Source organism: Ranitomeya variabilis, chromosome 2 (genome assembly GCF_051348905.1).
Source record: "Ranitomeya variabilis isolate aRanVar5 chromosome 2, aRanVar5.hap1, whole genome shotgun sequence".
Lineage (NCBI taxonomy): Eukaryota > Metazoa > Chordata > Amphibia > Anura > Dendrobatidae > Ranitomeya > Ranitomeya variabilis.
In genome coordinates this window covers 604,801,373-604,816,241 of record NC_135233.1, presented here as the reverse complement: position 1 = coordinate 604,816,241, position 14,869 = coordinate 604,801,373, and the positions used below count along the sequence as shown (strand labels likewise).

General features: G+C 42.1%; 1 protein-coding gene across 3 annotated transcripts in view; it reads right to left on the bottom strand.

Moving 5' to 3' along the window:
* Window positions 1-14,869, bottom strand: part of SLC7A10 (solute carrier family 7 member 10) — a 64,600-nt gene that overhangs the window by 22,718 nt on the left and 27,013 nt on the right. The window contains exons 2-8 of one of the 3 annotated variants that reach the window (XM_077288633.1): window positions 13,896-14,100; window positions 10,740-10,891; window positions 9,032-9,157; window positions 7,622-7,775; window positions 6,969-7,092; window positions 6,776-6,879; window positions 3,291-3,387 (exon numbers count right to left, since the gene is read on the bottom strand). In XM_077288633.1, the coding sequence (XP_077144748.1) occupies window positions 3,291-3,387; window positions 6,776-6,879; window positions 6,969-7,092; window positions 7,622-7,775; window positions 9,032-9,157; window positions 10,740-10,891; window positions 13,896-14,100 (962 nt within the window). The remainder of the gene's footprint in view (window positions 1-3,290; window positions 3,388-6,775; window positions 6,880-6,968; window positions 7,093-7,621; window positions 7,776-9,031; window positions 9,158-10,739; window positions 10,892-13,895; window positions 14,101-14,869) is intronic. The other 2 variants (XM_077288634.1, XM_077288636.1) reach the window with 2 other exon arrangements.

Sequence of the window (14,869 nt, the reverse complement as noted above, 5' to 3'; positions counted from 1 at the left end):
GAAACCCTCACAATTACAGCTCCTTCCGGTTAGAGCTCCTGGCCCTGGTGTGGGCCATGACAGAAAAGTTTGCAGGCTTCCTGACAGGTACCAAGGTTCAAGTTCGAACAGATAATAATCCCCTGGCCCACCTTGAGAATGCTAAATTGGGGGCCTTGGAACAACGGTGGGTGGCTCGCCTAGCCAAGTTCGACTTTACCATCCGTTATCGCTCTGCTACTGAAAATGCTAATGCTGATGGGCTGTCAAGAGTGACTGTGGAGACTCCAGTGGGAGATCTTGATGAGCAACTCGAAGAGGAAGAAACCCCAGACTTTCATAAGTTTAAGCCCCCAATGGTTGCGGCCCAGTCAAGAAGGGAGGCCTGCGCATTACCCCAGTCCCTGGGAGAACCAATGAGGAATGGGGACACGTTCAGGATGAAGACGAAGGGCTGAGACAGATGAAATGGTGGGTAACTCAAAAGCAGAAGCCTGGCAAACAAGAGAGAGATGATCTGGACTCTGAAATGAGGAGTGTGTTACACCAGTGGGATAGACTGGAAGTGCGAGACTCAGTGCTATATCGTAAGAGGCAACAGCCAAAAGATATGGAAGTAAGGTGGCAAGTGGTCATCCCAGGAAGAATGGCTCAAGGAGTAGCTAAAGAAGCCCACGAATTTGGAGCACACTTCGGGCCCACAAAGACCTACCAATGGTTACAGCGATATGTATATTGCCCCCGGTTGGAGTCTGGTGGAAGAGGTTTGCCGGCAATGTCAAGTATGCTACCTCATTAAGAGTACCGAACAGAGAGCACCTATCCAGACCATACAAACTAAGGAACCGCTAGAAGTCTTGATGATCGACTATCTCCTCGCGGGACACTCGGCCCGGGGGCTACAGTACTGTTTGGTGATGACTGATCATTTCTCCAAGTTCGCAGTAGTTACCCCGACTAGAGATCAGACTGCAGAGTCGGCGGCGCGAGCCATCTGTCAAGACTTCATCCTGGTGTATGGGTGCCCAAAGCGCATCCACTCCGACCAAGGCGCTTCTTTCCAAGGCAAGGTGATGGAAGAACTGTATCGTATGTATGACATCGAGCGGTCATGGACCACCCCTTACCACCCTCAAGGCAACGGAGCTTGTGAGCGCTTCAACCGAACCTTACTTCAAATGCTGAGAACGTTGGAGGAGGATAAGAAGGCGTGTTGGCCAGACTATCTTCCGGAATTGGTCTGGACATACAACAATCGGGTCCACTCCACCACGGGTTATACCCCCTATCTACTGTTGTTTGGAAGAGCTGGACGAGAGATCATTGAGCTGAATTTGGAACAGCCAGAGGAGCTGATGGAGCGAACTGTCACCTCATGGGTGAAAGAGCATCGGCAACGATTGCAAATGATACGGCGATTGGCAGGTCAGCAGCTGCAAGAAAAAGAACATACGGGCCGCAAACCGACTCAAGAGTTACCGCTCCAACCTGGAGACCGAGTATTAGTCAGAGAGAAACGCACCAAGGGAAAACTAAGTGAGAGATGGGAAGTACAGCCGTACAAAGTTATCGAGCGAGTGTATGCTAATGGCCCTGTCTACAAGGTACAGATTGAGACTGGGGCATCCGCCCCTAGAGTACTTCACAGAATTATGCTGCGGCCTTGCCGGTCTGAGGTCTGTTCTACGCCATTGTTGCCTGAAGGCGCTACTCCACTTCCTGAATCTGTCATGCCTGATGGTGAAATTGATGATGAGTGGTGGACCGTCCCTGACACAGTAGGGGTTCCTCAACCGCACAGAGACGGTAATTCCATGGATGTACCAGTACCGCCATGCGAGGACGAGACCAGACAAGAGCTCACAATGTCTCCTGCAACAAGTGTTCCTCTGGAAGAAAGTCAAGCCTTACCTGACAGCCAAGAACTTCAGCGATCCCAGAGGTCTAATGCAGGGGTTCCACCAGTCCGATATGTAGAACAGTGTGCTCTGTCTGTTTTTCCAACTTTGTTGCCTCCTCTATAGGTGCTGTTTCGGCATTGCACCTTCCTTCATTACACTTCGACCTTGATGCTGTGATGGCCGAGGACAACCATCATTAAGAAGGGAGGCATGTAAGAGGGTGGTGCTGTTTTGGCAGTAACACGCTGCCACTTTAAGAGACAGCACCCCCTTGTCTGGTGTGATGGAATGTTCTGTTTCCCCCTGCTGTAGACTGTGAAGATAAACTGCCCTAGGATAAGGGGAGGAGTTGAGCCTGAACTGTGTGTGTGAGCTGAAGCTGCTAGAGAAAGAACTTTGTGCTGTATTCCTCAAGAAAGGTCCCACAGCCTGGGACAGAGTGTACTTGTGAAATTTGCAAGACTTTTCCGGGTACAGCAAAGGTGGCTGTTCTGTGCTAGTTTGTGAAGCCACGAAGATACAGAGAAAGGGAATTACAGTTTCCAGGAGCATCCCTAGGACCCAGAAGCAAGGAGAAGACCACGCTTCACAGAGCTGACAGAAAGCCGTGCGCACCACCGTAATAGACTGCTGGGGGCCCCCCTGGGACTGGAGCTGGAGCTGATTCTCCAACATCACCGTGAGTCTGTTTCTGTTTGGTGCACCTCTTAGGGCCTAGTGTAGGCTTCAATAGTAAGTACACGGGAGCTGTGTGGCCTGCTTAGTAAAGGCCAGGGAGGTTATATGTAGAGTAGCTTCATCACTTGTTTATTGCTTACATTTGTTTGTTAGACATATATTGAGTCTGCAATAGTTGTAGCACCGTGCTATTTTACGGGAAAGATAACGTTTATAACATTTGTAAAGTGTCTTTTGCCATTGTATACCCCTGTTTGCATCTCCCTCATTCCCTTCATTCCTTGCCTTCCAATAAATCTACCCTTTGTTGTTTGCACCTTATCTTGTGTACAGTAGTCTTCCTGCACCTTGGTGGTCCCCCGGCCATCGCTTCACATGTTTTGGAGTGAACCCGTTTTAAAAGAGCTCCTGAGAATACTCTGTGTGCACATAAGAGAATGCTCCTACAGACCCTAACTACCTTTCGTTATGGCATTAATGCAAAATTGGTGACATCTAAAGCATAGATTGATGTGCTGCGGATTTCTCCATTTCCAGCAGTGGTATAGTAACATAGTGGATTTATCCTGCAGCATGTGCATGAATTTTCAGAAAATATATGATATCTTTGGATATAAGTGGATATTCACATGCATGTGACCGGGGTTGTTTCTGCAGCTGGCCCATATATTTTGTTGACAACAGAAATAATTAGGTTATCAGTCAGATCTATATTATGAATGAAGTACTTACACAAACCAGCAGAGCAGGTACTGGGGTGCAATATTTAAAATGGATCATGGCCAGTAAGCTGGGCAAGTGGCCTTCTCGGGCTCCGGAGAAGCATAGCCTATGGAAAGAGCAAGGGCAAAAGCTAACTTTTTTTTTTTTTGCAACCATGAAGTGTTTATTTTAAAGTGAATCTCCACCTTTTATTGCCATGTCATTCTGTGGTCCAAAATTCTGAGCTGATTAATTTCTTAATCTATTTAGCAATGACTGGAGATTTGTTTTTCTGATTTCAATATCACTTGTATAGGTATAGTCATAGCATTAAATTATACAAATGCCGTTGCTTGCAGCCACCACTAGAGGGAGCTTGCTGCATATTGTGTATACATGGAAAATGCAATATTACACCAGTCTGCAATCAGTGCCTTCTAGTGACAGCTATAGGCAGTCAGAATCTCCCATCTTTTTAATGTCTAAATATCGGGGTATTCCAGCCAGAAGCATTTATCACCTATCCACTAAATACTGAGTGACTAATGGGAGTCTAACAGAGACCACCACTTATTTTCAACACAGAGGACTTTTCTCCACCAACCTTTTCCTCCCGCCACAACTTTCTGACTGGGTATTAGTATGAATGGATTTGTATTTGAGCACTTTGCCTGTCGATTTCTGTTTGCACCATAGACTTTGAATTAAGTGTCACAGCGCATGCCGCTGGGGCAAACTGGCTGTTTTTGCCACCCGGCGGACAAGTTAAAGGCTATGTGCACACGTTGCAGCGGATTTGATGCTGCGGATTTGCAGCAGTTTTCCATGTGGTTTACAGTACCAGGTAAACCTATGGAAAGCCAAATGCGCAGTGCACATGCTGTGGAAAACTCTGCATGGAAACATTGCGGTTAATTTTCCGCAGCAATGCAATTCTTTGTGCGGATTCCACAGCGTTTTACACCTGCTCCATAATAGCAATCCGCAGGTGTAAATACGCAGGTGAAATCCGCACAAAAACTGCGTTAAATCTGCAGTAAATCCGTGCGGAAAAATCCGCAATGGAATCCGCAACTTGTGCACATACCCTAAAAGTTATTTTTTTCTAGCTGGAAGTATTTCGCACATCATTTTGGACCCATTTGAGATAAAAAAGCAAAATGGTGTTTAATGGTGGACATTCACTTTAAGGCCCAATAGCATTTAGCGCATCGGTTCATCAAGGCTGTTTTGATTGTCTTGTGTTAACACAAAAGTATAAAGGATACTGTAATATAAATTAGCAGTGAAAACATTTTAATCTGTGTTCCTCAAGATCAGGTTAGAGCACTATGTTAAAAAAGGAAAATTAGTGAAAGTATTGTACAGGAGTCATGGCACCGACCACTGATTACACAGCAACTTTGCACTGACTATCATTCTAGTTATGCTCCCTGTATGTTACATGGCACTTATTCTACACATGTGCAGTGAATAGTTTTCCTTTTCTGTGCCGTGACCTTTGCTTTGTTGCATTCTCTGGTGTGCAAATTTTGCACCATGATGTAACCCTCCACAGTGTCTTCATCATGGATCCGCTTAGTGACAGTCTTTAGAGACTCGACATATTCCTATGGGACATTGCATGATGAGTTATCATGCTTCATGCTGATGTGATGGGGACGGTTTTGCGTGCTATCAGACATTACACTGCACTTTTAGGGCTCATGCAGACATTCGTGCAAATCGGTCCTAGCACGGACCACAATGCACCGACTGCCTGCGGCTCTCCCGACCTGAGCGTAATCGCTTCATATATGTTTATGAGGCGGTGACACTCGGGTCGGGAGATCCGCAGCCAGTCCATCCATTGCAGTCCGTGCTCTGACCGGACATCTGCATGAGCCAATAGGCCGTGTTCCCACGTATCATTAAAGGGGTTGTCCACTACTAGGACAACCCCTTCAATCTAAATATTTTGCCCCGATATAAAATAAAAAAAAAGTTTATCTCGCCTCCCATGCTGGCGCCATTCCAGTGGTGTCAGCACTTGCTTTCCCAGGGCTCTAGTGTGGTTGCTTGACACATGAGCCTGGCACCCTATGAGCGCTGGCGTCACTGTCCCCCCCTTCTTATGAATTGAAGAGGAAGTCAGACAGCAGCCGCAGCCCTGACCTCCTCTTCATGTTCAATTCGACAGAAGGCAGGGACAGTGACGGCAGCGCTGATTGGGTGCCGGGCACCATGTGTCATAACAACCGCTCAAGAGCCCCGGGACTGCGAGTGCCAGCACGGGAGGTGAGTATTAACTTTTATTTTATTTTATTGGGCCAAACATTTAGATCGAAGGGGTTGTCCTAGTAGCGTTTTGTTTTTTGGTGCAGAAAATCTGCTGTGTTTATTAGTTAAAGCAAAGTGGATATCATTCCATGAAAATTCATGTTCACTGTGCGCTGTGTCGGACTGGGGTGCCACGGGCCCACCAGTAACATGCACTTTTCACCTTTATAGAAATATTACACTACCCTTGTTTACAAATTTACCTATATTTCCTTATAATAATAAACTGGGTAGTTTGGTTAATGAATGATGAAATGCCGCTTTTTTCTGTACAGAGTGAATCAAGTGAATTATGCTAAGTACTGCTCATACAGTGGGGCTGGGGGCCCAGATCTGCACAGAGGCCCACCGGTGGATTCCCCTGTTCCCCTATGGGCCTGTCCGAGCCTGAGTCTGTGTGTTTAAAGAAGCTGTTGAACTGTGCATTTTTTGGTGCATTTTCTTTTCTTTTCAGGCTTCTATGGGGGGGCTGAATGAATTGCATGTTTAGAAAAAAAACAAGTGTAGAATTTCTGCACTAAATAAAAAGTTTAAAAAAATCTGCACCAAAAAGACATTAGGGCTAGGGTCACACAACTGTTTTTCTCTCATCCAAGTGCTAATCATAGCATGATCAAAGTTTGATCAGCGTGGGATCCAATTTTTTTGGGTGTGGAGAATTAAAAAAAAGTTCCCAACCTTCTCAATACTTTCAGTCTGAAAATCAGACCGCACTTAAATGTTGTGCAAGTGAGGTCCGTTTTTTTTTTTTTTTCCATAAACATGAATGATCGAGTGCGATCAGATGCAAGTCCTGCATGCTGCAATTTTTTCCCTTGGGCAACTTGAAAGAAGGAAAAAAATTGGACACGTGAACGGCCCCATAGAATAGTCCAGGTACGAGTGCTATCCGTCACAACGACAGACAACACTCCCTGGCTCTTTACAGACGAAGAAACATAGTGATTTACAGTCACAGCAAAGTGAATGACATTTCTGAAATCTCAGACACACGCTGCTAATTTTTCCTTGCGGATTTGAACCCTCAAAGCGTTTTTACAAATCTGCAGCGTGTGAACACACAACCAATGAGACAGCGTAGCCCAAACTGAAAAAATCAGAAGAAGCAGTAGTTAGGTTTATCGGAGATTGACTACTGATTGTAGAAGCAGATGTTAGACGCTAACTCTACAACGGTCAATCACACAGCATCCAACCTTGATGAGGTAAAGAGGTATCCATTAATCCCTCCGAAAGTGGACAGCGCTACTGACACTGGCATGATCCAGGAAAAATATCCCAGTAACTTTTCACCAAAAGTCTAAAGCAACAGAAGGGGGGGAGGAAGAGGCTGAAAATATATGGATGGAAACAAGACTGACCAAATGTGGTTGATCATGGGCTACTTACAACTGCCACCGCATTGGACGACATCAGTTCTTCCGGCGTCATAGCCGTAAAATAAGCTATGTTAGTGAACGTGTAGACAAATGTCACCAGCGGGATGGAGATGAATATGGCGCGAGGTAGATTCCTAGAGCATAAAACAAGATTATAGTTTTTTTTTCTCATTTACATTGAGTTAACATTTTTAATTTTTGAGTTGCATTACGACATCTTGCAGTCCTATGCAAAAATATCTTGTGGCTTATTCACATAGGCTCTGGCCTCCTCTCCCTTTTGTCTGCACTTGATAAGGGATCCCCAGTAAAAGCACCCTTTGCCTTTTAATGGGGTCTGCCAAGTTCTGTTGTGAGTTAATGGAGACCCCAATGCCATGTGAGGACAGACTCAGCAGTAATCTTCCATAAAAGCTGCATCCCACTGATAAAACTATATCCGCAGAAGGGTTGCACTGGTCCCTCAGGAGTTACGAGGGTCTTGCTGCTGAGGTTTATATAATTGAACTGGAAATGCACATGTCCTGTAGTGATGGACGGTAGATGATCAGCATTGTCTCATTTATCGGGGTCCATTGTGGGCCACATTGTTTTTCAGGAACAAAACAGTAATGAATGATAAAACAGTAATGAATACAGGATTGTCAGAAATGGTAAACTCACCTTCGGGGATCAACCAGTTCTTCTGTGACATAATTCAGAAAGTTCCAGCCACTGAATGCAAAAGACCCCTGTAAGAATGCCAGAGCCAGCTGTCCAACCGTTGGGGTCATCCAAAAATTAAATGCATTACTAGGTTTTAATTCTTCGTAGTTTCCTGGAGATAACAGACATGAATTATGCTTATCTCTTCTTGTCAGACTGTGCATTTTAATTCTAAATATGTTAAAGGAAATTTATGCAAAGTGCATAAAAAAAAACAACTTTGCTATTTTTTTTGTAAAAATCTTCCACATCATTATCTATATTTAAAAAAAAGCTGCACAAATCTTGTACTTTTCACACAGACCACTAGGCCTAATATTAACTTCATCCTTCCTACTCTTTTCAGAAGTCGCATGGACATAGGCAGCAATAGACTGACTGCTTCATTCACTTCTTTAGGAAGGCGTCCTAGCATTGTAAATCTTAAAAAAAAAAATCTTCAAAAAAAGGTAATCTAATAACTTTATTAATTAATAACATGACAATGGTAGAAAAAATAATGTACAACAAACAAAATAAAAGAAAAAAAAAAGAAAAGAAAAAAAGTATATATATTTTTTTAATTCTTTTGTTTTGTCTTTTGTGCAATTTGTCTTTTAATCGTTATCATGTTATTGTTTTTTCATTAATAAAGTTATTATTGACTTATTTTGAATATATTTTTGTAGGATTTATATTATTAACGGTATTTGTTGGCTGTTGCATAATATTTATATTTCTTATCTATGTAGATTTTCATTTCACTTCCTAGCATTTCTCTGATATGGGCAAAGGTGTGCCTTTCTGAACACCTTTAAGCCTCATCCTTCCCAGGGACATACGGCCGTGTTACGCTCTTGGCAGGGGCGTACATACCTTTGGTGCAACCTGTGCAAGATGTAAGGGGGCCACTATGACCTCCAAAGCACATGGAATTGTGCATTTTGATGAATATTGGACAGCACAGGGCAACACAGGTAGGGATTGCCAGTTTGCGAGACATGCAAGCTCAGGAACGTGAACATAGTATTCGAGCATGCTGAAGATACTTGGTTCGCACATGAGCATGCTCAGATAACACCTTATCCGAGCACGCTCGCTCATCACTACTTGGGACCCTTTAATGTCTGCGTCCGCCAGTGGTTCTTGCTCTGCATATTGGAACTCCCAGTTTTGGCTTTATGCAACTGGACAGGAGGAACACACAAAGGTTATTAATAAAGGGGGCATCTCTGGCCATTGTGGGCACCCAGAACTTGCTACCCCACTAGTGCAATGGAATGGAGTGCACTATAAACGTGTGAAGGTGACCATAAGAGGTCATGATCATTACACCAATCAATATAAGGCCAGCTGCTCTATGAATGACGGCAAAGCAAAATGTTGCACCTTTAAATATCTGCATAAACCCAACGACTATAATAAGGCCCAATGCTAGAAGCTTCCCGGCAGTGAATATGTCCTGGATCCGTGTCGCCCACCGGACGCTTGTGCTGTTCACCCATGTGAGGAGCACTGCAAAGAAAAAAAGAGGCTAATCAGGCCTGATACAACTGCAAAGCTTCAATCTATATTTCTATATGCTTTCATTCCTGACTTCAAGAACTTGATCCTCATGGGATGCTGGGACTTGTAGTGCTGAACGATATAAATCCTGATTTTGGATCTATGTACTGACTGTTAGACGCTTCAGGCAAGAATATTTCAATATGATTATCTAGCGAAAAAATTTTTTTTTATTTTTTTTTATCTGCATACGGTAAAATCATCTATAACCTTTCATAATCATAAAATCTTTTTTGATAAGATGCATTTATTTTTTTTAAATTAAGAGTCACTAAAATACTTTAAAAGAGACATATTGCCAGAAAATCCCTCATTTTGGGTGGTTCTTTCACTCAAGACCCAATGAGCTGATATGTTCTTATACTAAAGGGATGGCCATTCATGTTGACAGTTAAAAAATGGAAATGTGTGGCTTCCCCCAGTAAACTCAGCTGATGGCTAGAGGTAAAATAATAGATTGCATCTTAGGAAATGAAACAATTAAAATAATAAAGTTAAATCAGGAACATAAATAATTGGATATTTTCCAAGGAATGTGATCTATCTTTTCTGTAATTCTCTACAGCAGAATCATTTCTTATATCGCGCTGCCATCTGGTGGTAGATATGTGCAGCACACACTATGATCCCATGATGCGCATTTGCTGAGTTTTTGATGTCACAGATTTTGTGCACCATTTCTGCATCCATCAAGTAAAATAGGTCACTTACATTTTCTTTTTAGAAAATACGCAGCGTAAAAAACTCATTGTGGAAACGTAGTCTTACACGGTAAGTAGGGAGTGCTTACAATCCAACACATAGCCTTGGGGTTCATGCACGGCTCCGTATCAGCTCTGAATTATATGGCACCTATACAATTCTTTGAAGTCACATAATATCCTAATTGCATATATTATTTTATTTTTTTTATGCTGGAATTTTACAGAATCTGATTTAATTTTTTTTTTACAGCAGATTCCTCCACAAAACAGATAAACACACAAACGTAACCTGACCGATGAAGATGCAGTAGGGAGTCAGTCTTCCCAATTAGTAAATGGGGTGAGGATTTTACAGAATCTGACAAGGTTTTATTGGTTTACAAGTGGCTTAGCTAAACTAATAAATTAATCATAAGGTGTGTAATTGTAGTAGATTGTGGTTATAGGTGAGCAATGAGGACAATTGCATGCAAGCTCCAAATATTTTTGCTGCCGAAAGTCCACCAAACCACAAACGTAGGCAGAGGTATAAGAAACCATGGTGGAGGGCATAGATTGCCCTATGATTATGCCCCTGCAGACTGGTGAAACATTGTTGCAAGTAAGGACTTAGGTGACCTCTTGACTTTGGATATGTATCAGTTTTCTTGTATTACAAAGTTATTTACACAAAGCCTTATGTTTCAGGTATATTTGTGCAATCATGCATCCTTCTTAAACAAAAGTGACCTCTTTTTCAAATCCAAAAATTAAAACTGAAAAATTTAAGAACAATATCCAAAGAAAAAGTCTAATGAGACAAAAGAGCAACATTGTGTCATACTCACACAAACAGACCAGAGAAAGAGTTCTCGTGGCATCATATGGCGGTATACAGTCTGGAAATACAGGCTGCAGGACATAGTTTGAGAACGTCAATGCAATGACTGCAAGGCTTGTAGGGTACATAATGAGAACCGCACTCCATAGCAGCAAGAAACTGGAGGAACACAGAAGAAGGGTCATCGGTCTCATTATATAACGACGTACTGTATATTAAAGTACCCCCTTACACAACCCCTTATACAGTCATGACCGAGAGTGTTGGCACCCTTGAAATTTTCTCCAGAAAATGAAGTATGTCTCCTAGAAAATTATTGCAATTACACTTGTTTTGTTATACACATGTATATTTCCTTTGTGTGTAATAGAACAGCACAAAAAAAAATTGAGGAAAAAAAGACAAATTGGACACAATTTCACACAAAACCCCTAAAATGGGCAGGACAAAATTGTTGGCACCTTTCTAAAATTGTAGGTAAACAACTTTGTTTCAAGCATGTGAAGAAGCATGTCAAGAAGTTTACAACCCATGGCACTGTTGCTAATCTCCCTGGATGGCTGAGAAAAATGTATGAAAGGTTGCAACACAGGATGGTGGATAAACAGCCCCAATCAAGTTAGAAAGAAATTCAAGCTCCCCTGTCGGGGTGCATCAATGTCAACGCAAGCTATCCATCCACATTTGAATTAAATGAAATGATATGGCAGAAGACTCAGGATGACTCCGCTGCTGACACAGAGGCATAAAAAGTTAGACTGCAGTTTGCCAAAATATACATGTGTGAGTCAAAATCCTTCTGGGAAAGTGTCTTGTGGACAGATGAGACCAAGATAGAGATTTTTCTTAAAGCACATAATTCTATTGTTTACCAAAAATGGAATGAGGTCTACAAAGAAAAGAACACCATACCTACAGTCAAATATGGTGGAGGTTCAAAGATGGATTGGGGTTGTTTTGTTGCATCTGGCCCTGGGTACCATGACTGTGTGCAAGGCATCATGAAATCTGAAGATTACCAAAGGATTTTGGGTGGTAATTTAGTGCTCAGTGTCAGAAAGCTGGGTTTCTGTCCTAGGTCATGGGTCTTTCAGCAGGACATTGACCCTAAACATACTTCAAGAAGCCCCCAGAAATGGATGGAAACAAAACATTGGAGAGTCCAGAAGTGGCAGCAATAAGTCCGGATCTAAATACCATTGATCACCTATTGAGAGAGATTAAAATTGCTGTTGGGATAAGGCGCCTTCAAATACGGAGACTTGAAACAGTTTGCAAAAGAAGAGTCGTCCAAAATTCCAGGTGAGAGGTGTAAGAAGCTTGTAGATGGTTATAGGAAGCGATTGATTGCAGTTATGTCTTCCAAATGGTGTGCAACCAATTATTAATTTGAGGGTGCCAATAATTTTTTCCAGCCCATTTTGGGGGTTTTGTGTGAAATTCTGTTCAATTTGCCTTTTTTCCCCTCTGTTTGTTTGTGTTGTTCCAATACACACAAAGGAAATAAGCATGTGTATCAGAAAACATGTGTAATTGCAATAACTTCTTGGGAGAAATACTTCATTTTCTGGAACAATTCCAAGGGTGCCAACACTTTCAGCCACGACTGTATATGTATAAGTACATGCAATAGCCTATGACCTCTGTCTACATTTACACATTTAGATTTAATCTGTACCTAAACATAAATGCATTATTTTACCCAATTAGCCATTCATAGCGATCTCTTGAGAAGAGAACAGACAATATTTATAAAGGTCAGTTTTAATTTACATACAAATTGTTCATGGGCCCTGGCATTTATCAATCTCCTAAGAGAAGTTTGCACTGCAATGTCCTGGGGCATGATATGGAGTATAACCTGCTTCTCCAATAAGTAATACTTTGCAGGCTGAGAGATTAAGAACAATTACGAGTACGTGAGAGTTTTTGAACTCCTATTACTTTTGAGTCCACAACATTAATTAGGAAAGTTATATTCATTCTTAGTAAAAGTTGTAAAAGGGACTTGCTTTGACTCTTTGAAAAATAGAAAAGTCGTAAATAGTAAAGTGGTTGTCATAGTTGATTAAGTGTTAAACCCCTTTCCTCCTCAAAAAAAGAAAAAAAAAAAGCCATTCTGTATAGTCCAAAATGTTGGACTCTAATCCATAGAGACAGAGATCATAGTGAATGTGGCTCTCCCCATTGTAGTGTGAGGGATGTGAAATGCTTATTACTCTTTTATCAATTAAATGACCGCAGATATAGCCGTGCTTATACATGGCCAACTCGACTCCTTTTTCTCTGGAATTCTAAAAAAGGGGAGCACTGGGACTCCCCTCTTTCTCCAGATAAATGGGAGTTATAGAAATAAAATGTAACGAGTAAGGACTGTGTCTGAAATGTCTGCTTTTTATTTATTGGTGTTGCATTTGGATTTTTTTTCCCTGCCATTTTCTATGTTAAATTAATTACGTTTATAAGGATTCACCTTGCTGGAATTTAATAGAACCCCTGTTTTTCTGTTCTTTTTTTTTGTTTGTTATTTGCAGCATTTACTGCAATCCAAACAAGAGTAGCTTTTACTCATAGCACATTATAGATTTTCCTATGTTAAACATTTCTCCAGGGTCAAAAAATCCTTTTTTTTTCCCTCTCCATCTTAAGCAATTTGCAACATCAAATACAATAAGATATCCATCAATGACAGGGAAGGAAAATTAGAATTGTGATATGAGGGCCGTGTGCGTCTCACGAGCCGATGACAGCAGCTCTGTGTCATATACGCCACATTACGTTTCAGCACCAAGGCCAGGGGCAATGCAGGCTCTCCTCTAACCACATCCGAAGATTAGCCGTTCCTCTCCCCACTCCATCCTCCAATTAATCTCCACCATGATACAAGCAGAACCACAAGAGCAATAAGATTATAAATGTAGCAGTGATACTGAGGCCGTGGCCTGGGTGCTGAATAGGCATGGAATGAAAAAGGGTTACATTTGGGGCCAGTCACGTCTGCAATTTTTAAACCCGGCCTCATATTTTTCAATATTCTCTGGAACCCATCCTAAATAATTCATATTTTAAAAACGGAACGGTGGTTGTCGTTAATGTTGCCCCCTGATTTCGGGGATGGGGATGTAAAAATGCAATGTAAAAATCATACAGCATAAGTACTTACCCTGTTAACCCACCAAAAATCTCAGTGACATATGAATAATCACCTCCTGATTTAGGAATCGTGACTCCAAGCTCTGCATAACACATGGACCCGAGGGCGGACACGCCACCACCAAGAACCCAGACAATTAACGCCAAGCCCACAGACCCGCTGTGTTCTAGGACCCCCTTTGGAGAAATGAAGATACCGGAGCCTATAATGTTACCTTGAAGAGAAGGACAGAGATTAAGGTAGGATAGACATCAGCGGCATAACAACAGAGTACTGTGCATGCAAAATATACATGGAAGGGTAACTTGGGTTACACCCTTTTAGCACCTCAAAATTAGTAAAGGCATGGCTGTGTTTTTTTTTTCCATGAGCGTCAATTTTAAAGACATAGTCCAGGTTTGGCGCACTGCATGTGACTGCAGACTTGTGAATCCGCACAACGCGCATTGTCAGGATTCTCTGGTGCCGGCGAGGAGACTGGGCAATCATAGAACCACAATAATGGATTATGCGTACCCGCAACCATTTTCTGACTAGACATAGGCATGTCTACTCGAAATGTAGACAGAAGTATGACTATCACACACTTGCGCTTATATGACCCCCCCAGGTCTCGTCACCAGCACCAGAGAATCCAGACCATGTAAAGGTGTTGTCCAGGTTTGGTACAAAAATCTGCAAACTTTCATGCCAACCTGGACAAACCCTTTAAATTATTGGTGAGTGTATATCCTTCCCTTATCTGACAACCCATACTACAAGTATCTTTTGGCATTCGTTTTAGATAGAGAATTTAGAATTTGCACACAATTCTGCTAATCCTGGTGTCTTATTCAGTTGTAATACCTAGCATGTAGAATGTATGTAATTATAAGCTGATTACAGGTCAACAGCTATGACACAATGGACTGTAGAAGAAGCATAATAACAAAGTGTTTTGCCATTGGATGAACTTAACAGGTGGATTTCCTGACAGATGAGGT